At 35.4% G+C, this 25,516-nt stretch overlaps 1 protein-coding gene across 21 annotated transcripts in view; it reads right to left on the reverse strand.

Moving 5' to 3' along the window:
• The window catches only part of CCDC91 (coiled-coil domain containing 91), a 335,915-nt gene that overhangs the window by 93,814 nt on the left and 216,585 nt on the right, over positions 1-25,516 (reverse strand). For all 21 annotated transcript variants that reach the window (XM_080572463.1, XM_080572471.1, XM_080572464.1 and 18 more), the window contains 3 exons: positions 13,946-14,038; positions 13,704-13,772; positions 11,897-12,073 (listed from right to left, as the gene is read on the reverse strand). In XM_080572463.1, coding sequence (XP_080428589.1) covers positions 11,897-12,073; positions 13,704-13,772; positions 13,946-14,038 — 339 coding nt within the window. The remainder of the gene's footprint in view (positions 1-11,896; positions 12,074-13,703; positions 13,773-13,945; positions 14,039-25,516) is intronic.

Raw genomic sequence — 25,516 nt, forward strand, 5'->3', positions numbered from 1 at the left:
ATTATTTATTTATTTATTTTTAAGACTAATCAGAAAAGTCACAGGATTCACCATACATTATCTTTGAAAGTGGATACAGAATAATAGATTGAATAAATAGTGGACCTCAATTGAAATTTCATGTCTGACATAGGGCCTTGGGAACAGGTAGTTAATTAAAGTAGAATTCCGGTGTTTGATTGTTTGAAGCAATTTTCATTTCTCAGAAGTCAAATAATGGCATTTGTAATTCCTATGCTTTTACGCTAGACATTCAAAAGTGGATGTAGCAGAAATACTATCAGCGCACCTGCAGAATGAAGCAGGGATGTGATGTACTTCCACTAATCAGTATCAACAGACTTAAGCTTGCTTACTGCATTCACTGTTAGTGAATAAATAGTAAGCTGCAATCAAAATTTAATAGGATGGAATTTATTTTTTGTTTTTATAGAACAGAAACATAACATATAACAATATAACTATTCAGAAATATTACTTTAGTTGCATTTTTTTTTGCATGAAGTTCTAGTCCTTAAAAATACAGAGGTGAAAAAAAATTGAAAGCTGTTTCAAATACTCATAGAAATTATAAGGTTATCACATTTTTTTCTTCTACAAACCACAATTCATATCCTCAATTCATATCAGATATGATCCATTATCAACTAAATCTTCTACCAGAATAATGCTTACTAAGCAACACAGTTTGTACACAGAAAGCAAAGCTAAAAACTGTTAAAAACAAACAAAAAACACAACCCCCACATTTTTTATCACTTCAATAAAAACATAAAAATCAATGATGGATTAATTTATTTTTTAATTTAATTATTAACAGGCTTCAAGCTCTTGTCAGAATGACTGAGTCTACCTTGTACATACATTGTCTGGTTCAGAAGAAAAAAAAAATACTTTGCTGCAAAACTTACAGTATTTGATTTAAAGTATTCAGTTAAAACATGATACTTATTTATACAGGGATAATGGCTAAAATAAGGAGAAATACATAACGATAAATGTTTGAGAGCTTACATGACAAGCATTTTATTGCTTTGTTTACTTTATTGGTTTAAGAAACATTTGTCAAACTGCAGTGACACCTTTAAATACAGAATCTCAGAATGCTAACTTACGCATTCTTGGTGTTTTACAATTCTTCGCAGAAAATATTTTTGCAGGAACTCAATGGTATTGAAAGGATTCACTTGGAAGAACAGGTGGAATGCTAAGGCTTTAGAGGTATAAGATATTTATCCTTTTACTCCTTTTAAACCAAAACTGAATAGTATCTGCAGAACTATATTTTTGCTGCATATAAGAGTCTAAAATCCCAAATTTGAACTGTGCAGCTATATACCCCTCACTGTTCAGAAACACAACAAATATTGAAAATCATAGTTGTGAAAGATTACTAAGATTATTATCTTTTTATTTATATATTTTAATACACTTTACAAAGAAAAATCCTGAGACAAGGGTCTCTTTCACTAAAGAACTCTGGCATGACTAACAGAAAAAAGTAGCAGAACGTTACACATTATAGAAACATTCTGTTCTTATATTCTCATGCCAGCTTAATTTGTCAAAAGGTCCCAAAGACTCTGTTTCATATTATAATGGAAACTAATGCAGTCATTTACTCCATTAAACTCAAAGACAAATTAGAGACCTGATAAGGTGTTATATATTATTATGCAGAAAGTCCTACATTAATAAAATACTTACAAACAATGAATGTATGTTAACTTTCCTTAATATCAGGCTACTTGAAACTTAAAAAAAAAACAATATTTGAATGAAGGTCCAAATAAAAAATACAATGAAATTCTTAAGGTCTGTTAAAAGAAGAAATCTCAAGAAAAAAGAAACCACTATAGATACATTTATGAAATATTATTCTATTACAGCAATATTAAAAGATTAAAAAAAAATGTAAATAATTGTTTTCCATTTACAGTGACAATTTCCAAAAATTAAGAACAGCCTCTGATGTCTATGAAGTTATGTATAAAAGTGAAAGCAAAGTTGTATAAAGTCCTGTTGAGGCAATAAACAAAGCATACCATAATTATGCTAGTTTTTACTCATTATCAAGACTTAATTCAAGAGAAAAAAGGTGATACAAAATACTATTTTTTAACATCACAGACACTTACCTAGTCCAACCTTTAACCTAGCACTGTCAAGTCCACCATTAAACCAAAACCATTAAACCTAAGCTCTACATCCACACATCTTTGAAGACCTCCAGGGATGGTGACTCAAACACTTCTCTGGGCAGCCTGTTCCAATACTTCACAACCCTTTCAGTGAACAATTTTTTCCTAATATCCAACCTAAACCTCTCCTGGAGTAACTTAAGGTTGTTTCCTCATCTTATCACTTGGTGCTTGGGAGAAAAGACTAACCCCCACCTCGCTATAGGCCCCTTTAAGGTAATTGTAGAGGGTGATAAGGTCTCCCGCGAGACTCCTTTTCTCTATGATAAACAACCCCACCTCCATCGGCCACTCCTCGTAAGACATGTTTCCTAGACCATTCACCAGCTTCATTGCCCTTCTTTGGTCATGCTCCAGCACCTCTTGCAGTGAGGGGTTCCAAACTGAACACAGTATTTGAGTTGCAGCCTCACGAGAGCCAAGTACAGGGGGACAATCATTCTCTAGTCCTGCTGGCCATGCTATTTCTGATACAAGCTGGGATGGCTGGCCTTCCTGGCCATCTGGGCATGCTGCTGGCTCATGTTCAGCCAGCTATTGACAAATACCCCGAGGTCCCTGTCTGCCATACAGCTTTCAATCACTCTTCCCCCGGCCTGTTTTGTTGCACAGGGTTGTTGTGCGCCAAGTGCAGGACCCAGCACTTAGCTTTGTTGAACCTCATATTTTTGCCCTTGGCCCATCAGTCCAGTCTGTCCAAATCCCTCTGCAAATCCTTCCTACCTCAAGCAGATCAACACTCATGACCAACTTGGTGTTGATATAAAGGATCCTCTTTGCTTCCCTATAAATTCCAAAAAGTGAAAGACAAGAATTCAGACAAGTCCATCATTGTTCTTTAGTCCATCATAGTCTTTAGTCCATCATTCCCAGCATCCGGAAGTTCAGAAAGTTTTGAATAATCCTGAACCAGAAGATATCCCCAAATCCCAATATTTCAAAAAGCGAATTCATATTCCAACAGGTTCTGGGAATAACCAATACCTTAAACAGCTATTACCAGCTCTTCAATCTCTGTGCTTTCTTAAGTCTTATATAGGTTTCCTAATTGCACAATGGATGCCTCAAAATTTGAGTAACATCAATTACCATACCACAGACTATATTTAATTTTAAGTGCACGTAGTAAACACTGCTTCATCTCTCACATTCTAGTTGACCAACAGGAGTAGATCTACCTTCCAGCTATAGCAACATCTATTACTTCATAATAGAAATTAATATAGGGCACATAATGAAGCTGAAACTGACACCTTATTATTTCAAATACATATTCAGTATATTTATCACCTGAAAATTATCTCAACAGTCAGTCATGGCAATGGTAACTCAATGGGCAGATCATGCAGCCATCAGACTAGATAGCCTCACATGGTTGTTGACAAAGACTCCTACCTAAGTGGGTAAGTGGGTTTCATACCAAGAATTGCATTTACCGGACTATATTCCAAAACACTTTTCATTTTGGGAGTTTAAGCTTTGCCGACCATACTCTAGCATGAATTACAGGGTTTTGTTTCTCTATGATTTGAATGTCTGTTTCTCGATGGAGTTTACCCATCTCTCCTGAATTTAGTGGCAAGGATATTCAAGCAATACAAGAAAACACAGTTTTCTTCCTAGGCTTTTGTCTTAAAAACCAGCCACTACAACCACTAACAACAATACCGAACTAGATGATTCAGTTTGTACTTTCTTTTACTTGCAGCTCACAAGCAGCAAACATAGGCCTCTGTGAAAACGCCAGAAGGCTCAAGAATATCAAAAGACAGCTTTGCTGTGGTATTGACAAACTGGAAAGTAAATTCTTTTACCTTTTCCATTTAATTTTCAGAAAGGTTTAAAGAGCAACAGATCTCCAAGACTTCATCTAAGGCAAAATGTAGGCTTCAATAAGGAAGTTTATTTGTTAATGAGAGAGATTGTAAATCAGGAAAATAAGCACACAAGTATTCAGCAAACATTCAACACATATTGTTTCTTGAGACACTCAAAGTGGCAGGATATACGTTGTCATTAGCAGTTTGTGCAATACCAATCCTGTCATTTTTGTAAGGTGGCAGTGGGCACCAAAGTAGGTGATTATGCAGTACACCTCTATCTCAGCTGAACACAGCATATATATTGTATTTGTCATTCAGGACACTTGGAGAAGGAGAACTGAAGTAGACATGAGTTGCTGTAAGATAAATAATTCATGCAGTCACCTAGCCAACACACATATTTTTGCCCTACCCTTTGAGTTAATCAGTGATCGTTTTTCCTTCTTCTATACTACCTTTCACAAACAAACAAACAAAACCCTCTAAGCATTCAAAGCCACCATCTTTCTTTGCTCTTTTTCTGTTATTCATTACACTAAATTATCAACCGATAAGACAATGATTTAAATTCTGGTATTACCTATCGCTACTATTCAACAAAGTCTTAACTGCATGTACATCCTCTCAGTGTATGTGCTTAATTTTCCTTTATTTTTATTTTTTTGCTCTTCCCTGTTATGCTATATCCACATTTAAACTTTTTCCTAAATTAGATTTTTGTTGCAATGGTAAAAATTTGCCCCTATTTCATCTTCAGCTAAAAAGGGTATAGCACTATTTGAGGTTTTTAATATTATTTTAATTTATTCAAGAAAAAGAAAAAGCCCAGTTTCTCAGGAGAAGCTGAGGGTGAACACTCCACAAACTGCACTTCATTTTTTTTAATATTTTTTTTTAATATCTGATCAAAGGCCACATTATTAATTATAGCTAAAAGTAGCTTCTTTACAAGACTTTTCATATACACATGCTTGACATCAGTTAGAAGATTAGAGTAACTAATAAAAATTTTAAAAATACTCAGTTGACAAATCATATTCAAACGTATGTTAGGAATCACAACCACATAACTAGAATCTATACATATATCTGCAGGAAGACAGAAAGAAACAGTGTACTTTATATACCAGCACTCAATCAGTATTACAAAAAAACAACGGAAAACACATAATGGTTTGCAATTTTATAGGAAAATTCTTTTGTTTCCACACAAGGATCAGGTGGCAGTACTAAATTTTATCTAGGAAATGCAACCACAGACTGCAACGTTAGTGGTTTTTCAGAAAATAGTTACCCTCAAATTATAATGTCTGTGGTTATAACTATTAGAAAGTACTTCTTAAGTCAGACATGGTTAAAGTCAGCATGCAGAAGACTTTTCCAGACTTTACCAGTATATTGATGGTAATTGGTGAATGACTTCCCTGTTCTTATCTCAACCTGTAAGCCCTTGTCCATGATATTTTCTCCCCCTCTTCCTTTGAGGAGGAGGAGTGAGAGAGTGGTGTGACGAAGTTTAGCTACCCATCAGGATGAAACCACCACAATCACAATACACAATATCTTAAAACCTTCTTTAAAAATGAATAAATAAATAAATAAATAAATAAAATTATAAGGAAACTGTGGTGCCAATGAGCAAACTCCCATAGTTTTGACACCTAAAAAAATATGTTGAGGAATCTATATGCAAAAAAGTAGTATGTCTTGACAATAAAGAGAATAAAATGAATGCATAATCCCCACATATTTTCTTCTTTCCTCATATTATCTTCCAAAATATTTATTATGCATGTCCTGATTTCACACACCAACATATTTGTGGTTTGGTTTGTTTTTAAGATTATACAGCTAAGGAAAGGCCATTCTACAGCTAATCAACTCCCCCACACACATATAAAAAAATACGCTAAAGTGGGAAATAACTTTTATAGACAAAATAGTTTATTACTTTTTTTCCAAACTTCTCAAATGCAGAGTATATGAGAAGAAAAGTATTTAGACAGACAATAATTTTCAACTATTTATAATTTAAGTTAAGCAATTATAGAAAAGAAAGCCTGTTCTTTAATCATAGAGCCAGCACTTTCATGTTTTCACTTACATATGACTGTGTGTGGAAATCCCTAAGACATTCAATACAAAATTGATTCAGACTTGTCAAAACTATTAACAGAAGCACTACCTTAAGCACATGAGCATGAATACCAAAAAAAGTTTTAATAACGTAGCAGGTAAGCAGCCACTAATTTTTCATAATTTGTGTGTTCTAGATTTTCTGTTTTTACCTTCTGAGAAATGACATTATACTAGTACTCATAACCCCATGGAAAAACATTAAACATACTTTAAAGTCCATACAGTACAAAATAATTTTTAACTAATCAAGTTTTTTCAGTTATTTGGATGTTTGCCAGTAAAATTATATTAGACATTCCATGATAATAAAATAGAAATTATAGTTTTGCACAGAACAACAACACAGAAACCCTCAGGAGTGTGAATGTCTTGAATGTTTGCAGATTTGCTCATCAAAGACTACTGGGAGCTTTTTCTTTTTTTTTTTTTTTCTCAAGCTTTTTAGTTAACATTTCATGCAAAAATATTTTTTCTTCATATATCGGTATATCTCAGTTGTGGCTTGGCTGAATGAAACTACAGCCTAAGTTTTCCTGAAATACTTTCCCACTGGTAAGATCATTTTGCCTTAGTGCTTTTGCTCATGTCCAAGAGGAAGCAGATTTTATGTTACTTCCTTTAATAAAGTTTTTTTTTTTCCTCCTTTCTAATTATTTACAGTCTTCAAAACACTTTAGTCTATTGCATATCTCCTGCATGGATTATGGAAACGATGAATTCAGGCTCGTTTTCCCTTGAGGATCAGTGTAAACTGCAGTAGATTATAAATAACATCTTAAATATAAGCCTTCAGGAAATGACTAAGGTGATTCTTTGTTTTGAGTGCTTTTTGGAGAGTTATTAATTTCAAGCTATGTCATGGACTTGAAAATCCAAGGCTCACCCCTCAGCTGCTAGCTTTCATTTCACTTTTAATGAATTTTTTAAAGACCAAAATTGTGATGCATCAATTGTCTTTAGCATCTTAACTTTTTTTCTTCCAGATTTCACCCCATTTATGTGATTAAGTACTTAGCTCTGTGAAATTTTAGCACTACTATACAGAAAGCTACAGACAGCTCTCTGCAAGGTAGTGTTATGGCTACTGTAGCTACTGTTATAGCTACTCTGCATTAACCTCTAATTATAAATTGAACATGGCCTTCCTACTTCATTGAAATTTGTATTGATCTTCTCATATTACATCCCCAAAGATTTTTGGGCTTTTTTTAATTTTTTTTTTTCCAAAGAGTAAAACTAAGTAGGAGGAAAATAATCTTTGATCATTGTCTCTTTCACTTGGAGCTTCATTGCAATTTTAAATTCTATAGGAAAAGCTTCAGCTTCAATCAAATTTATAGATTCTCTATATCTACAGGGCAACCACTGCTTTATTCAAAAAAGTATTCTAGATAATATATTCTAGTGGGAGAATTTTCTATTTCAAGCATTCCTCTTGACACAGAGAACAACTAGATAGATTAAACCCTCCCTGCAGGGAAGTTACCATTGGAAAAACAAAACAAAACAAAAACCCCCAAACCAACCAACCAACCAACCAAAAAAAAAAAAACCAAATGTACAACGTATCAAAAATAGAATAAAAATACTGAAGACATTCCAGCCTACATTTAGTCTGCTAAACATATGTACTTCTCACCTGTAATGATTTCTAATGTGCTGTAAAAGGATCATGAAGTAACTGTGCAAATGCATGTTATCTTTAATTAAAAGACTACTTGCTTCTCTCAACAATGAAAGCTTATTCTCCCCAATTTAAAATGTAATCCCACCCTCCTCAAACCTGAGAACCATCTTCTGAATAAAAACAAGATATCTTTTCTAAAAGCACTAAGCACCTGGATAACACATGTATAAAACCTGCAGGTGCTGCCAATCTCAACCAAAAGGAAACAGGTTTACGGACTTTCCTTACAGCCTCTGGAGACAGTATTCTAGAAAAAATTTGTCCATTTCCTTGGTGATGTAATATTCTCATTTATCCCTTCAGAGTTACAAGGCTTCAAGGAATAGTATCTTCAATTTATTATAAAAACACCAGATCTCCAAATAAAGACCTCAAGCCACTGAAACAGTCAAAGCTTTCATAAAAACTAATATATTCATGAAATTTTAATCCTCTAATTTCTTTTAAAAAGGAGAAGACATTATGCCAAAGTTGTTCTATCAATCTGAAATGTTAACTAAGAATGTCTTAGTTGCTATTTTCACTGTAATTTTACCTTTACTTTGCATATTTGGTAACAAAACACTTAATATTGATATAATTTGACCACACAGATTCTAACATGGGTTTTATTTTCGAAGATAACTATCAAATTTTGCATGCCCTCGATTTTTTTCATTATGCATTCCTAGAGTTACTTGTGTCTGTCATGACTGGAAGCTATTCTGTCTCACTTATTTGCAGAAGCCTGCATGACCCTTTCTGGTCTTTCTCTTTCAATTTTGCAGACATACAGCATTAGCAAAGGAAAATTCCTCTTCTTTAATACTATGCTTGATTAATATTTTTGTTGTTGCTGTTCAAATCAGTAAAGCCAACTTGCAACAGAATAAAATTCAATTTTAATCTAGGTTTCTGTGACAAAAGTATTAATGTGATATAAAACCAAAAAAAAAAAAAAAAAAAAGAAAAAGACAGACTTGTAAATATAAATATATCTTTTCTTTCTCACATATAGATTCTTCCCTTTGGTGATAATTTGAAAAAAGATAAACTAAGAGGAGATGGTTTTCTTAAAAACAAGTCAGACTTCTCTTTTCTTGCTCGATTTCTCCAGAGTTCCAAACTCATGCATTGGTGAGAAAACATTTTCTTTCTTGAAATAACAGTAATGTTCCTAAAGCTATTTTTACATGCTTAATACCAAAAGGAGAGATTGTTTTGCATGTTCACTTGCATTCATCTAAACTCAATTGTTTCATTACTTGGTACTAAACATAATAATAGTATCTGGTGACAAATCTGAAGCAGGAAGCACAAAGAATTATACAACAGAGCATGAAGAATCAAATGAGGCAAGTGTTATATTACCACAATTTTACATTTCATTGTCCAAAATGTTAGACTATGTTTTACTCCTGGCAATTACAGAGCTGACTTGACAGATTATGTTTTTTAAACAATAATTGCAAGAAAGTGAATAGCTCAGTTATACCTCTTGAAAGAAAAATCTTAAGGAAAAAGTGTAAATATGTTGAGTACAAGGCTTAAAAAGAAAATGTCAGCAGACAAACTGCTTGTCTGTAGTTCCAAGTGTTTTTCAGCACTAAACCAAAGTCACATCTGACACCTTAGGATTTTTCACATTAGCTTTGTAGGACATTTGTTGTCAGATTTACAGATCTCTAGTAGCTGTAGTATGTTTATAAGAGTAATGACAGAAGAAGGCAAGCCATTTCTTGGTAGAGGTAACAAGAAAATTTTTGTAAAAAACAACATTCTATGTGAAAGACCATCCTCCCTAAAGAACTTGCACTCATTAATCAGAGATTAAAGAGCTTACCTTCAAACACACTGTATTTTTATATGAGAGAACTTTGGAAATCTCAAGAAAAATCTGCATTTTACTTAAGTTAATGTATTCAGATCAGGTATTTGAAAAATGAACCTAGTTCAAAGGAGAAATAATCATATATTGTAACTAAGAGAAATCATTCCTGTTACTGTCAAAGTTGTCAGAGCTACTCAGTATTAAAAAATTGAATTAACTAATGCTACATCAAGAGCAAGATATTTAGTAAGGGAGAATTAATCACAACATTCTCCAATAACTCAGCATCATAATAAGAACATTATACTCCAATACTCCAATACCATCAATCATTTGATCAGCTAGCATCCTAATCTGAAAAAAACTGCCCTTTTGAGGGCCTGAATTTCTTCCTCAGAAAAGCAGTGTTATCACAGTATACTTAAGATTTTATCTGAAAGAATGCATTAATCCATACTAAATTACTAACATTATCCTGCCCTGTGATAACTTTAAAGGCATATCAAAAACAAGAAGAAAGTCCAGCAGAACATTCCACAGGGAATATAAACCTAGCCTGAGTCACTACATTAACTTATTCCTCCACTCTCCCATCCTCAAGACATTTTACATGCTCCCCAAATCCATAAAAATAGATCCTTGGCTGACCTCACACAACCAGCCATGGGACCCATTCACCCAAAAATGTTCAGGATACCTCAGAACTCTCCTTAAACTTCTTATTCTATAGACAGTGGGTTTTGTTCAAGACACACAGATTTCCACAGTAAATTACAGGACACAGAATTATCTGCCTTAGGGACATCACTAAACAGCACATGAAATTAATAGCACATTCTTAATTAATCTCTTCAAGTTCCACATGCTATAAAACTGCAGTCTTTTTCTTTACTGTAGTACACAACTACTTTATTGCTCATAAGGGAGACTTTCTGTTAACAGCTCCTCTACACTACTGTTAACGATTCTTATTCTGGGTAGTCTAAAGGATTCCTATTGTAACAAAACCATGAGCAATGTTTCTTAGTTTAAATTTAGCTTTGAAGTCACCTGCTTATCTTTTTGTTGTAAAGAGCTTGAGTGCTTGAAGGATTATCATTATAGCTAAATTACTACCTTGAAAACTGACATCTTATCTGTTGATAACTTTACATGCAAAAAACTAAACCGGCTACATACAAAGTAATTTTATTTACACTAGAAATGTAAGCAACACAGATGCAGAGTATAATAACAGCTTTGCACCAAAGGATAACTTGCTGAATTTAGTTAGGTATGAGATGAATATTTCTGTTAAATACTTGAAAGGGAAATGTAAAGTTCTGTTAAATACTGGAAAGGAATCTGTTTCCAAAGAGTATGATATGCTATTTTACTTCTATTTACTTCAAATTCAAAACTAGTTGTTGTTGTTGTTATTCAGGAGACCTTGTTAATTAAAAAATACAGCAACATATAATTCTAACATCTGGATGAAACATATCTTTAATATGTTTCAATATCTTCAGTATGTCTGAAGAATTTTCAACAAGTAGGCCACCAACAAAACAGACTGTTCCCCCAAATATTTCCAACAGCAGAGACTACAAAATTAACTTTTGGAAGAGTAATTTAGCTGCTATTGTAATATACTTAATTTGTAATTCCTGATGTCCAGTTAAATACAATACTGGCAATTGAGAGGGAATGTCTTTCTTAATTTGTGTTGTGATATACAATTGTCCCTATAGTAGCACCTCTCTAAGAAATAACTCTAGAAACACTTCTGGCTCGTTAATGTTTTAGGTTTCCAATTTTGATAACCCTCTTTATTTTGTACCTGCTCAATTTTTTTGTCTTAGAAAAACTTCTTTTTCTGAGACAATGGAATTCCATGATAATAAGGAATAGACGTAACTTCTTTTCCATATATATACAAAAGTCACATAAACCATCTACAATGTAGGTGCCAGTATCTGAGCTAGTTGTCTTGAGCTCTTTTTGAAGTCAGTGGAGAAGAACAGGCATTTACAGTGCACAATTAATCTCATTTCAATACACGCCTGAAAAGGTCACAGTAGTTAATTTTCTGAATGTGCCAAATTCTCTCCATACACAGTCTAGATGAAGGTAAACCAAGAAGATTGCAGTGCATTTCAAATATCACAAAGGTGCAGTGATAAATAACTTATCAAGAAATACTACCACAACATTACAAAGACATTAAGCACACTGAACAGGCCCAAAATGTACTAACTTGATTATGTTTTCTTTGCTCTTGCATTGCTTCTCGAACAGCCTGGGCAATTTTCTCTTTATGTCTGTCACGTTCTGTTTCCCACATTTTTCTTTCTTCTTCATGAATCTTCTCCATATTTCTCCTTTCCTCCTCTACTGCTTTCAGAACAGCCTCCTGCACTATTTTTTTTTCAGCCTTCAAAAGAAGCAGAAATAAATGATGAAAATAGCCAACATGGGTGCAAAACTCATATGTATGACTTCTTTTAGTGAGATTAATGAGTTGGCAAGACATGAGACAAATATTTATACTTCTAAACTATGAACTTATGTCTATCTTACAGTGCTACTAAGCAGGTATTACCACTGGACAATGACTTGGCAGTTACGGAATTAAAGAGTTGCAAGCACAGATCTTAAATCCCCACCTAGTGAATACACTGTATCATAATTAGCTTGATTAATGTGAACACAAAAATCATGGAGCAGAAACCATGTTAGTGTAGGTGATATTTAATCGCACGTCATGGACCTCCTACAGGAGGCTCTTATCTCCAAGTATTTAACGAAGTCCAAACGCAGCCTGAACACTGTCTTTGTCAAAGTATCCAAAACATACTTAAATATGTCTTCCATCCCAAAGCTCCTTAGCTACACAAGCTAAAAGAAACACTGTTCATCTTTTTTTTTTTTTCCAATGTTTATATTCAAACATTACATGAAATCTTCAGAAGAAGCATATTGAATCTGAAGTAACAAGGACAATGCACAGCTCTATATGTGCTGAACCATTCGCAAATATATTTATCAGAAAGACAATATGTCATTGCATAACATCTACAAATAAATAATGTCAGGCTGAAGGTCAAAACAAACATTGGCTGGAAACCCCCTTCCACATTTTAATGAGCTTATAGGTCAGTGCAATGTCCTTTGGTGGTGATCTTGGAACTACTCAAGTAAAGTTATAAATGGCAATAAATATTGGGTTCCTCAAATACCTACACTTACTAATAAAATGGTTTCTTGTAGTTCATTGGAACCTGTTTTTTTTTTTTATTTGACATTTATAAAATATAATAAAAATGTAAGCAAAAATAAAAAGGCCCTATTAAGATATTTTATTATACACACATTTTTCCCCTAGATATCAATCACCTAATATATGGTTTTTGTGTTACTGAATGTTATTCAGAGAGGTGCTCAGACAGCGTGTGTATACCACATATGAAGATACACATGACATTTTACTATAGCCTAACCAACTGTGCTAGCTAACATACATTGCTCATTTTCCCAGATCATTACAAACAACCGAAATTTTATACTGGATTCTATACCAGTATTAGAAATTAAACATAGTTTGTTGAAATGTTCATATTTCCAGGTGATTTTAAATATCTATCCTCATTGAAAATCACCATATTTAACAGAAGTTAAATAAGGCACAATGCTAACTGTCTTAAGATCATCAATTGACTCTTCCACCTAGTTCTTCAAATGAAGAGATATTGATGTTGTTAATTGAAAGACCATGAAAACAGATATTTAGGTAACACCAACAACTGAACTGCAACATTCTGACTTGTAATAAATAAATTCAGAGGCTAACTTAAATAGAAGAAAGTAGGTTACATAGACTATTTCTATGAAAGCATAATATACAGCAGATGTATTAATCCTTTCTAGATCTACACTTTCATTTAAACACAGATGAGAACATAACATTTGACAAATCTGGTTATGAAATGACTTGCTGAACTTGGCATTTATGACACATATGTGATCTTCAATGAAATGAACATTTACTACTTAACAAGAGATACCTTCATAGCAGCTGCCACAGCTTCCTTACTTCTTTCTCTTTCTTCATCCAAACATTTGTCCAGCACTTCCTGTGAATATTATGAAAAATTAAACTGCAATGCATAATAGAGGAGTGGCTAAAAATCATTTCAGTCTATTGCTTGAGAAAGCTTCCTTTTCCTGTCAATAACTGTGACAGGATCATTCCCCACAAATTCTACAGAGCAGACCAGATTCCTTTTTTTGTAAATAAAAGCAGTACCTTATGTTTTTCCGACTGTTGCATCAAAGCTTCTTCTATCTTTTCTGATAAGACTTCCTTCTCTGCTTCCAAAATGTCAAGAAGTCTCTGATGCTACTGGGAGAAAACATCCATATTATTTTAACAATAGTCTGCTAGAAAAACAGATGAGAAGAATTAATCCAAGAGACATAGGTTTACTGGTTGCTTATAAAAAAATATCAAAATTTAGATTCAATTAAATGAAATATACAGTGCTAGTTTAATTGATCTGATGACAACAGAAACTCATGATAATTAGTTTCCTGATTATCTAGTATTTCCTTAGAAATGAAGTTGAAAAAAAACCGCTACATAAAGCCACACTTCTTACAAAATTTATAAGGATGGTCTAAACAATCACACATTTTAAATTTAAAAATGGAGAGTGTACCACCTCTGAAAAATGTAGATGGAGGACTGGTAAAAACAGAAATGGAGAAAGATGTGGTACTTAACAACTTCTTTGCCTCAGACTTCACTGGCAGTCAGGCTTCCCACATCCCTCGAGTACCCGAACTTCTAGGCGGGGGCTGTAAGCAAAGAGCAGATTCAGGACCTCCTGATGCAACTGAACAGCTACAAGTCTATGGGGCCAGATGACATTCATCCCAGGGTTCTGAGGGAATTGGTTGATGTAGCTGCCAAACCACTCTCCATCATATTTGAAAAGTCATGGCAGTCAGATGAAGTCCCCAGTGACTGAAAAATGGAAACATCACTCCCATTTTTAAAAAGGGTGGAAAGGAAGACCTGGAGAACTACAGACCGGTGAGCCTCACCTCTGTTCCTGGCAAGATCATGGAACAGATCCTCCTGGAAGCAATGTTAAGGCACATGCAAGACCAGGAGGTGATCTGAGACAGCCAGTATCGCTTCAACAAGGGTAAATGATGCCTGACCAATCTGGTGGCCTTCTATGATTGAGTGACTGGATAAGTTGACTAGTGAAGACTGACCAATGTCATCTATCTGGACTTCTGTAAGGCTTTTGACACAGTCCCACATGACATCCTGATTTCTAAATTGGAGAGATATGGATTTGAAGGGTGGACCATTCGGTGGATAAGGTTGAAGGTCGCACCCAGAGAGTAGTGGTCAATGGCTCTATGTCCAGGTGAAGGCTGGTGACAAGCAGTGTTCCTCAGGGGTCTGTCTTGGGACCAGTGCTTTTCAATATCTTCATCAATGACATAGATGATGGGATTGAGTGCACCCTCAGCAAGTCTGCAGGTGACACCAAGCTGAGTGGGGCAGATAATACAACAGAAGGAAGGGATGCCATCCAAAGGGACCTGGACAAGCTGGAGAAGTGGGCCCACATGAACTGAATGAGATTCAACAAGTCTAAGTGCAGGGTGCTGCACCTGGGATGGGGCAATCCCAGGCATGAGTATAGACTGGGAGAAGAACCTACTGAGAGCAGCCCTGCGGAGAGGGATCTGGGGGTTCCGGTAGATGAGAAGCTCAACAAGAGCCAGCAGTGTGCACTTGCAGCCCAGAAGGCCAACTGCATTCTGGGCTGCATCAACAGAGGGGTGGCCAGCAGGTCAAGGGAGGTGATTGTCCCCCTCTACTCTGCCCTTATGAGGCCCCACTTAGAGTACTGCATCTAGCTCTGGGGCCCCCAGTACAAGAAGAAGTGCACATGTTAGAGCGAGTCCAGAGAAGGGCTACAAAGATGATCAGAGAAGTGGAGCACCTCTCCTATGAAGAAAGGCTGTAAGACCTGGGGATGTTCAGTGTGGAGAAGAGAAGGCTCCGGGGAGACCTCATTGCAGCCTTTCAATACTTAAAGGGTTCTTATAAAAAGGATGGAGAAGGACTCTCTACTTGTGTAGATAATGATAGGACAAGGGGGAATGGTTTTAAACTGAAAGATTTAGATTGGATGTTAGGAAGAAGTTCTTTACTCAGAGGGTGGTGAGACACTGGAACAGGTTGCCCAGAGAAGTTGTGGATGCCCCATCCCTGGAGGTGTTCAAGACCAGGCTGAATGAGGCCCTGAGCAACCTGATCTAGTGGGTGACATCCCTGCCTATGGCAGTGGGGTTGAAACTGGATGGTCTTTGAGGTCTCTTCCAACCCAAGCCATTCTATGATCCTACGATTGAAACAGTTCATTTAAACAGCTGCAGAACTTAAATTATGTTTGTACTACACCTCTCATATATAAATATAGCAGAAATCAAATATATATATATTTTTAGCCATTCATGATACCATGTACTTTAAAAGCCAGGGGATGACAGCACATGTGAATGCTGCTTCTAGTTTTCCTGTAATCTGAAACAGGTTTCAGGGAGAGAATGAGTACTGAAATAAAGTGATTCAGTAGTCTATATGTAGCTGTATAGTCTGTCACTGTTTCTAAACACAATCCATTTATCTGCTTTTCAGTAAACCAAGTAAAGCAACTGAAATACATGCATTTCGTCTATAAGAACTAAGCTGTTTTCCAGAGCTAAAAAGTATTACTGGAAATTATTGATGTTATGTATTTCTCAAAAGATAATTAACAGCAAATCAGTGTATTTTATTACATGTTATTTAAGAGATGATTATAACTTTAAAATGAAAGTATAGCATCAATAAAACAATATTTTACAAGATCACGAAAAATAAAGTGTAACATTTATTTATATGAATAAAATTGTATGCATAGAACATAACACTTCTACATAAACACTTTTGAAGGCAAATACCCCTTTCACCAGCATTACTAAAAACCTGCCATTTCAGTTTCATTAATTTTATTCCTTTCTAATTTTAAGTGTCTCTAAGGGCACTTAGAAATACATTACTGAACTGCAATAATATGTTCTGGAAAATATTTTTACATTTGAAGAATAGAATATAAAACTTTTAGACTGCTTTATAAAATAAAACACCTATCTGCCTTTCCAGGATAAACATGTAAAGAGGCATTTCCTTATGAATTTACTTAAAATTGGTCTGAATGGAGCAGACACATTCTAATGGAAAACATCTGTCTAAGAAGCAGTGAAATTCACTGGTTATACTAAATAACGTGTAACTAACTTTTCTTGTGGACTTCAGACATTATATTTAATTATCAGAGCACTTACACAAACTTTTTTTTCCAGTAACTCAAAGGTGAAAAAATAAATGATTAATTTTATTAGCTAGATGATCTCTGTTGTTCTTCACTTGACTGTGCAGATGACAGATCTGTTACTTCACATTAATTTAAAAGAATGACATAACAGAAGACAAACACATGCAAATATTGAATCAGATACTTGCCACAAATCGAAGTTCGCTGGTGTTAATTAAAAGAGTTAAATTTTATTGGTTTCAGTTAAGAATCATAGAAAGATTCTTTAAGGAGTGCTTGCTAGAGAAAATCACACCTATTTTAAAAATTCCTAAAAGAGAACAGCAGTCAACACTTTCAGCAAGATTAGAATTCCTAATGCAACACATGTTAGTGATTAATTTCAACTTAATTGATCATCAGAGTTTGAAGTTACATATGAAGACTATTTCAATTTGCCATAATGGACCAACTTCCGTGTGTATTTTACAACATTCTCCATGGGAACACAATTTTCAGCCTTTAAACTTCAGTGCAGTTTTAGAAATTTTATTTACGTATGTATAAGAAAACATACAACCTGGAAGTTCTGAGACAATCACAGAATCACAGAATCATCTAGGTTGGAAGAGACCTCCAAGATCACCTAGTCCAACCTCTGACCTAACACTAACAAGTCTTCCACTAAACCACATCACTAAGCTCTAAATCTAAACGTCTTTTAAAGACCTCCAGGGATGGTGACTCAACCACTTCCCTGGGCAGCCCATTCCAATGCCTAACGACCCTTTCAGTAAAGAAGTTCTTCCTAATATCCAACCTAAACCTCCCCTGGTGCAACTTTAGCCCATTCCCCCTCGTCCTGTCACTGGGCATGTGGGAGAATACACCAACCCCCACCTCGCTACAGCCTCCTTTAAGGTACCTATAGAGTGCAATAAGGTCGCCCCTGAGCCTCCTCTTCTCCAGGCTGAACAATCCCAGCTCCCTCAGCTGCTCCTCGGAAGACTTGTTCTCCGGATTGCTCACCAGCTTCGTTGCCCTTTTCTGGACTCGCTCAAGCACCTCCATGTCCTTCTTGTAGCGAGGGGCCCAAAACTGAACACAGTACTTGAGGTGCGGCCTCAGCAGAGCCGAGTACAGGGGGACAATCACTTCCCTAGACCTGCTGGCCACACTGCTTCTTTTACAAGCCAGGATGCTGTTGGCCTTCTTGGCCACCTAAGCACACTGCTGGCTCATGTTCAGCCGACTACCAACCAATACTCCCAGGTCCTTCTCTGCCAGGCAGCTTTCTAATCACTCATCTCCCAGCCTGTAGTGCTGCTTGGGGTTGTTGTGCCCCAGGTGCAGGACCCGGCACTTGGCCTTGAACTTCATACTGTTGTCCTCAGCCCATTGGTCTAGCCTATCCAGATCCTCCTGCAGAGCCTTCCTACCCTCTAGCAGATCGACATGCAGAGATTTGCACTGATACTATATAGAACATTTTAGGTTGGATATTAGCAAGAACTTCTTTACTGAAAGGGTTGTTAGGCATTGGAATGGGCTGCCCAGGGAAGTGGTTGAGTCACCATCCCTGGAGGTCTTTAAAAGACACTTAGATTTAGAGATAAGTGATATGGTTTAGTAGAGGACTTGTTAGTGTTAGGTCAGAGGTTGGACTAGATGATCTTGGAGGTCTCTTCCAACCTAGATGATTCTGTGATTCTGTGATGTCTACACAGAGAGTGGAGACAACTAACGTCTATTCTCCTTGCAGATGGAGTAGAGACCTTCACTATAACAGTCTTCTGTGTGACTCTAACCTAACTACACACAAGTTTACTTTTCATAACCCTATGGTAGACCACAATCCTGAAAAATACAGAATTTGGGATCAACGCTTTTATTATATGGAAATTTCAAATGTTATGATATTTAATACATCTCTGAAGGAATAATTTATCTGCTTTGCTGCAAAGAAGGTTGAACAACTATATCCAGAGATTATCTGTACAAAACAGCAAAATGTTACACCAGCCAGCTGCTATAGCAAGGAGGAGTTGAACACTACATGGATGTATCTGTCAAATTCGATCAGTTCCGTGGAGAAACAGTGCACCAAGCAAAAGGAGAGGTTGACAGCAGTATAATGTAAATCATTATGCTTCTTTTGGAAGTAGAAAGGGAAATACAATATACCACTTTTCCTCACCAACATCTACAAAAAAAAAAGGTTGCCTAATGAGTAAGGATAAAATAAATAACAAAGCTGCTGTAACTGCCATTTACAGTATAATCACTTTTAGTTTAGGATCTCCTATTTCCTTAGTAGATTAGAAAATCTACATGCATTGTATTTTGAGCTTTATGGAATTCACAGAAATTTTTTAAGAATGGTATCTGTGTATAAAAATAGACATGTTTTTTCATAGAATAATAGAATCATTAATGTTGGAAAAGACCTCCATGATCATCTGGTCCAATCATCTCCCTGCCACCAATGTCACCCACTAAATCATGTCCCTAAGGACCAGGTCCATTCTTTCATTAGACACCCCCAGGGACAGTGACTCCACCCCTGGGCAACCCGTTTCAATGCCTGACTACTCTTTCTGAGAATAAATGTCTTCAAAATTCCAACCTAAAACTCCCCTGGTGCAACTTGAGTTCATTCCCTCTTGTCCTGTTGCTAGTTATCTGTGAGAAGAGGCCCCAGCCCCCCACACCTTCCTTTCAGGTACCCATAGAGAGCAATGAGATCTCCCCTGAGCCTCCTCTTCTCCAGACTAAACAACCCCAGTTCCCTCAGCCGCTCCTCACAGGACTTGTGTTCCAGGCCCTTCACCAGCTTCGTAGCCCTTCTCTGGACATGTTCCAGGGCCTCACTGCCCTTCTTGTACAGAGAGGCCCAAAACTGAACACAGTACTCGAGGTGTGGCCTCACCAAAGCTGAGTACAGGAGGACGATCACCTCCCTGATCCTGCTGGCTACACTATTCCTGATACAAGCCAGGATGCCGTTGGCCTTCTTGGCCACCTGGGTACACTGCTGGCTCATACTCAGACTGCCGGCTCATGTTCATGTTTCAAGATGTTACAGGTAAGTATTACAATTTATAAGTACGTTTATAATGCTATAAGATAATGACTTCTGGCATATTTCAGTGCAACTTCTTTTACATTACTTAGCTTCCCTATATCTCATGGAAATGTAGATTATAATTTGATCAAGATTGCAAGCCTGTTGTGAATAGCTTGGCATGTCCTTTCCTATTATAAGGTAAATGTTTATTCATGTGGAATAATCCCTCCATAAATGGTTACCTTCATATCTTAACTTCCAGAAGTTCATGTATCATTATAAATGTTGCAACAGCTGTCCATACAACCCAGTAAAGCAAATTCTGTTGTACTAGAGCTGAAGAAATATCTTGAAGAAATGGTTACTTGGCCTCAAAATTTGTATTTGGCCTACCAGTTTTATTTTTCAGAGAGAAACATACTTTCAGCTATTACATTACATAAATTATATGAAAAGAAATAGGTAACTGGAAATAGACAACATAGAATAAAATAGTTTGAACCTCTTTTCCCTGAAACAGGCCTAGAGTCCAGAAAATCCATATAGCATAGTTAGCACAGGCACAACAAAATTAAAGTTGCCATTTTGCATTTACTAAGTAATTTAATTACTTATCAAGAACTTTTTCCCAGTGCTGTGCCCCACAGTAGTATTAACCCTTACACAGAGCCATGGAATCTCCTTGAAAGCTGTGCCTATTAAAATGAGGTAAAATGACCTCAGTGATACTATTAACCCATTATATATAAAAGAATGCACCACCCTAAAATCCTTTTTACTGAAGCACATTTGGGTATGTAGGTATTTTTCAATAATTTAAACAATTCCTTATATTATGCATGACCCTCAAGCAGAAAGTGTGTGAAGTTATCGTTAACAAAGTTTTCTATGCATTCCTTTTTCTGACAGTGATCAAGGAAATTTTAATTATCTCTGAATCACGACACTATTCTTTCAGACTTTGAAAAAAGCAGTAATACAAGGTAAATGATTAATGAATGTATGAATAGAATTCCAAGCTGATATTTTAAATATGTCTGAGCTATGAGAAAGCTACCATAAGTAACTCTCTACTACTTGTCACTAAATTCGGACAACTAGTTTCCTACCTAAGATTTTAAAATAATCCATATACTTTCCAAGCAGAACTTATTATATAGAAGCATTAATTACATTAATTTTCTAGATGTGTGCAGAATGACTTTGGACTCTGGTACTAAAAGGCCACACTGAACGTTTTATACAGTCAGTGCTTCCTAACTTGATCTTCTTTCAAATGAAATTATTAAAGGGAGTTGAAGGTTAAAAAACACAAACTGTGAGTTTCATTTCAGCACATACACAGCTGAGAGCTTGTACACACTCTTGTATTTTTAGCTAACAGGAAATAACAATGTTCAAGATTCATTCAGTTGGCTTGTAGATTTTTGTTCAAATACAGTAAAGGCCTGTTAACAATAAAGACCATTGGTGCATTAAAGATTACTGAAATAAATGCCTGTAGCTAAGCAAATTTGTCTCATAACTCCCTTCTCTTCTCATAAGGAATAAAAGCTATAGAAGGATGCAAGTTGAATGAATCTCATTCAACATTTCCTTGTTTCCACAGCTAAGAATTACGGGCATGTTCCCCTCTCTGTTAGACAACATTAGATGAATAAAGGAAGATCACTGAGACCTAAGACACGAATCCGAGCTATTAATTGAATATGGATTTCCAGGCATTGTAAAGGACACTTTCTCTTAGGCTTACCTGTATGTTAAGTTGGAGATCTCCTAGCAATCATACCTGTTAAGAGGAAGTCTACTGGTACTTGTAATAAATGGTAATAAACAAAACTAATAAAACCATTTGAGAAACAGTGATCAGTCTCCTGTAAGTAGGCTAATGAGCACATCAGAACTAACATTCCTATGAAAAACAATCTGTTCTATTCCAGATTTCCTGGTAAAGTTATGACGGATATGCACTTATGGAGCCTTACCTTTGGGGAAACAAAACAAAACAAAACAAAAAAACACACTACCTAATCTGTCTAGACTGTGAGACTGTCTAGAGTTTTTAAACGGAAGTCAAAGTGAGGTTTTTCCTTTGTTTATCAACAATCCATGGACCAGAAAATAGGTAAGAAAATACTACATATGTTTGCGTTTTCAATCCAATTAACCATCTGTTATTAAAGAAATATATCTTATTGATTCTCTGAGAAAACTGCAGAAATAGAAATTGAAGAAAAGTTATGGCTACATATTATATAGAGAAGAAAGGAGGGGAAAAAAGGGTGTGAGTGTGTCCTGAACTCGGAATATAGTGGATGAATTACTGAGGCCAAAAGAAATGTCAATGCAAACTCCCCTTTAATGGAATGAAAGTTTTCAGACAGTCTAAGTTTGCTAGGTTGCATGTTCACATTGTGCGTGTAAGCTATACAGTATGCTATGCAGAGACACTGAGCCAACTCTAAAAACCTTAAGCCTAGGTACCTCAAATAGTATAGCCGATTAATGCACCACTTTGCCTGAAAAGCCCAGTCACCTTATCTAGTCCCTTTTCTGACAAAGCTATCATTTGCATCCTTTTATTCCTTAGCTGGGAGTTACAGGGTTCAGAGTGTAAAATTCTGATGTGCAAAAATTCTTAAGACTAGAATTTTAGTGGGATGTGATGGCCCAACATATAATAGTGTTTTCCAATTAAAAAAAAAATAAAAATAAAAAATACCACTTTTAGAAAAGTGGTATTCCAAAGTGGAGAGAAATACTACCATTTCTACCCTACTCTCTAGAAAGTAGGGAGAGGTCAAGAAAAGTCTTTGAAAATCAACTTGAGACAAAAGGCATTCAAAAATAGGTTATGTTTTTCCTCCCTGAAATAAGTTCTCTGGGCAATACTTCCAAATGAAAATTGTTTGATGTAGATTCAAATATACAGAGGTCCTGTGGTTTTTCTTGATTCCTGTAAAAAAGAAATCAATTTTTTTTTTTTTCCTGGAATGTGAGTCACAAGACATTGTAAACAGATTTAACCACAATAGCAAGTAGTCAGGGTTTTTTTTTGTTATTTTTATATACTAAATTTATTTCTCAGGAATCATGAAGTTCTCCTTTCAGGTACATATCTAATGTGTTATGGTATATAATATATACATAGTAAATATTATGATAAATGTGTATAGTGAGTGAAATAATGCAGGATTTTAGTTGTTTTACACTTAAAATTCTGCATTAATGCTATTAATAAATAATTCTAATTTGGTACAGTTATGATCCCTGCATAGTCCCATTAAACCTAAACTGCAACATTATAGAAAAAATAGAAAATAGGGTGCCTTGTATTAATTGAAATGTTTTCTAAAAATATGGATAGTTACTTTCTGGGTTCTGTACACTTTCATCGAAAAGGAAAGGAGCACAGGAATTCATCCAATGAGGACACAATACTTTAGCTATAACTGGTAGGCATCCAGTTTATGTTCCTGCAGATTGATTATTCAACTGACTACTTTTACATAAACTACGAATAGTGGCTAACAAAGTGAATTTATCCATACTGAACTTGGCGATCTGTGTACAATGACTTTCCCAGTTCTGGAAAGGAACCATTCAAAAACAAAACTGCAAACAAATCATAGAACAACTTAAGTTCATGTGAATACTCAAATGCTAAATAGAATTACAAGAGAATAGAAAGAGAATAAATAAGTTTATGTTGTTTGCAGTATCACTGCAGAAAACAATGATATTTTATACCTTCTATGATTCACAAATCTTTGATCTGATGAAAAAAAATCACATAGTAATGAAATGACACTTGGAATCTTCCTGTAATAACATCACTTTGAAAAACAGTATATTAAGTTATTAAATTACATATTACTAATTCACACTACAGTGAATGATTGATTTTTCTTGTTTAAAAAAAAAAAAAACTACCAAAATTTTTAATTGAATGAAAGTGCGTTCTAGTCATAGTTTAACAGAAGAAGCACAAGCATAGTAAGATTTAATCTCTCATCTCCAATACAGTTAATATTTTTTTCCACCTTCATTACATATGGACATAGAACAATTCCTGTTCCTCAAGATCTGGGAAAAATCTACAGAAACAGCAAACATTCCAATACTTTATTCATCCTCGGGAATAATAAACCACTGGACTGGGCTTTTTAAGAATTCAGCAATTCAGATTTGTTAATCTGTTTTAACAAGAAACCATCATAACCCACAAAATTATTTTATTTCAGTCTCATGAAGGAATCTAGCAGTAGGAAAAAAATAACACAGGTTGTGGGAAAATGCCTTTATCTCTACTTGAGGGAGATGACATAAAAATACAGAGCTGTAGCATCATGATTTTATAATGTTATCAAAATACATCCATTGCTACCCCCTATTCAAAATACTATCCTGAAGAAAAAGGCAACTGTATCAAAACAGGAATAGTAGCTTGCTGCTCTTTTAGAAAGACCAGCCATATTTACCAGCATATTCTTTTATATTGTACCTTTTCTTCACTGCTGCTAAGCTAAACCCAAATCAAATGACAAGATCTGGTAATCATAACTGGTTTCTTACACTGTCCTCGCTATCTGTGGCATCCAAGTGTTTGGCAGCACAAGGTGGAAAATCTGTCTGAAGAATTCCAACATCTGTTACATATTTCCACTTCCTCAAATTATAACTTATTACTGGATGGTTGAACTGTATCTTTTTGCCAGTTTGAGGTCCAAGTGGCTAGCAAAGCAGCAAAACTTTTCTAAGAGGAAGCTCAGGAACCAGCAAAACATTACTAAAAGTTAAAACAATGACATTATAAAGAAAAATTATAACAGTGATAATAAAATAACCAAGCTTAATATTCCTACTTAGGGTTCCATTAAGATTTTTCTGCACTTTGCTGAATAGCAACGCACGTCAGAGGCTGAAATTACTGCAAGACAACACTGTCAGGTTTAAAACCTTTTGCTGCATCTCTGTTTTACTGTTTATAAATAAAGAAGCTATCCAGACTCATCTAATACCGAAAACACTGTTCTCAAAAAGCATGCACAGCAATAGACTATTTAAAAAGCCCTGAAACCTTGGGATCCTAGGAATACAAAGATAAGAGACTTCTGTAAAAATATGAAAGAGAAGTGTTTAGAAGGGCTAACCCTTCTGTTTTTGTGATCCAATTCATTTTGCAGCCTGTACATGTTATTGCAGAATTACTCTACCAGGAAATAAAAAAAAAAAAAAAAAAAGAGGACAAAATACAAACACTACACACAGCAAATATACAAACAGCAAATACAAACACTATAAACAGCAAAATGTTCGAAAATGGAAGATAGCAAGGGAGGGAAAAAAATCAAACTAATGTTCAAAAATGGAAGATAGCAAGGGAGGGGAAAAAAATTAAACTACAGCTGACAGAGGAGAAAAATCA

The sequence above is a fragment of the Anser brachyrhynchus genome, assembly GCF_964034855.1.
Source record: "Anser brachyrhynchus genome assembly, chromosome: 1".
Taxonomy (NCBI): Eukaryota; Metazoa; Chordata; class Aves; order Anseriformes; family Anatidae; genus Anser; species Anser brachyrhynchus.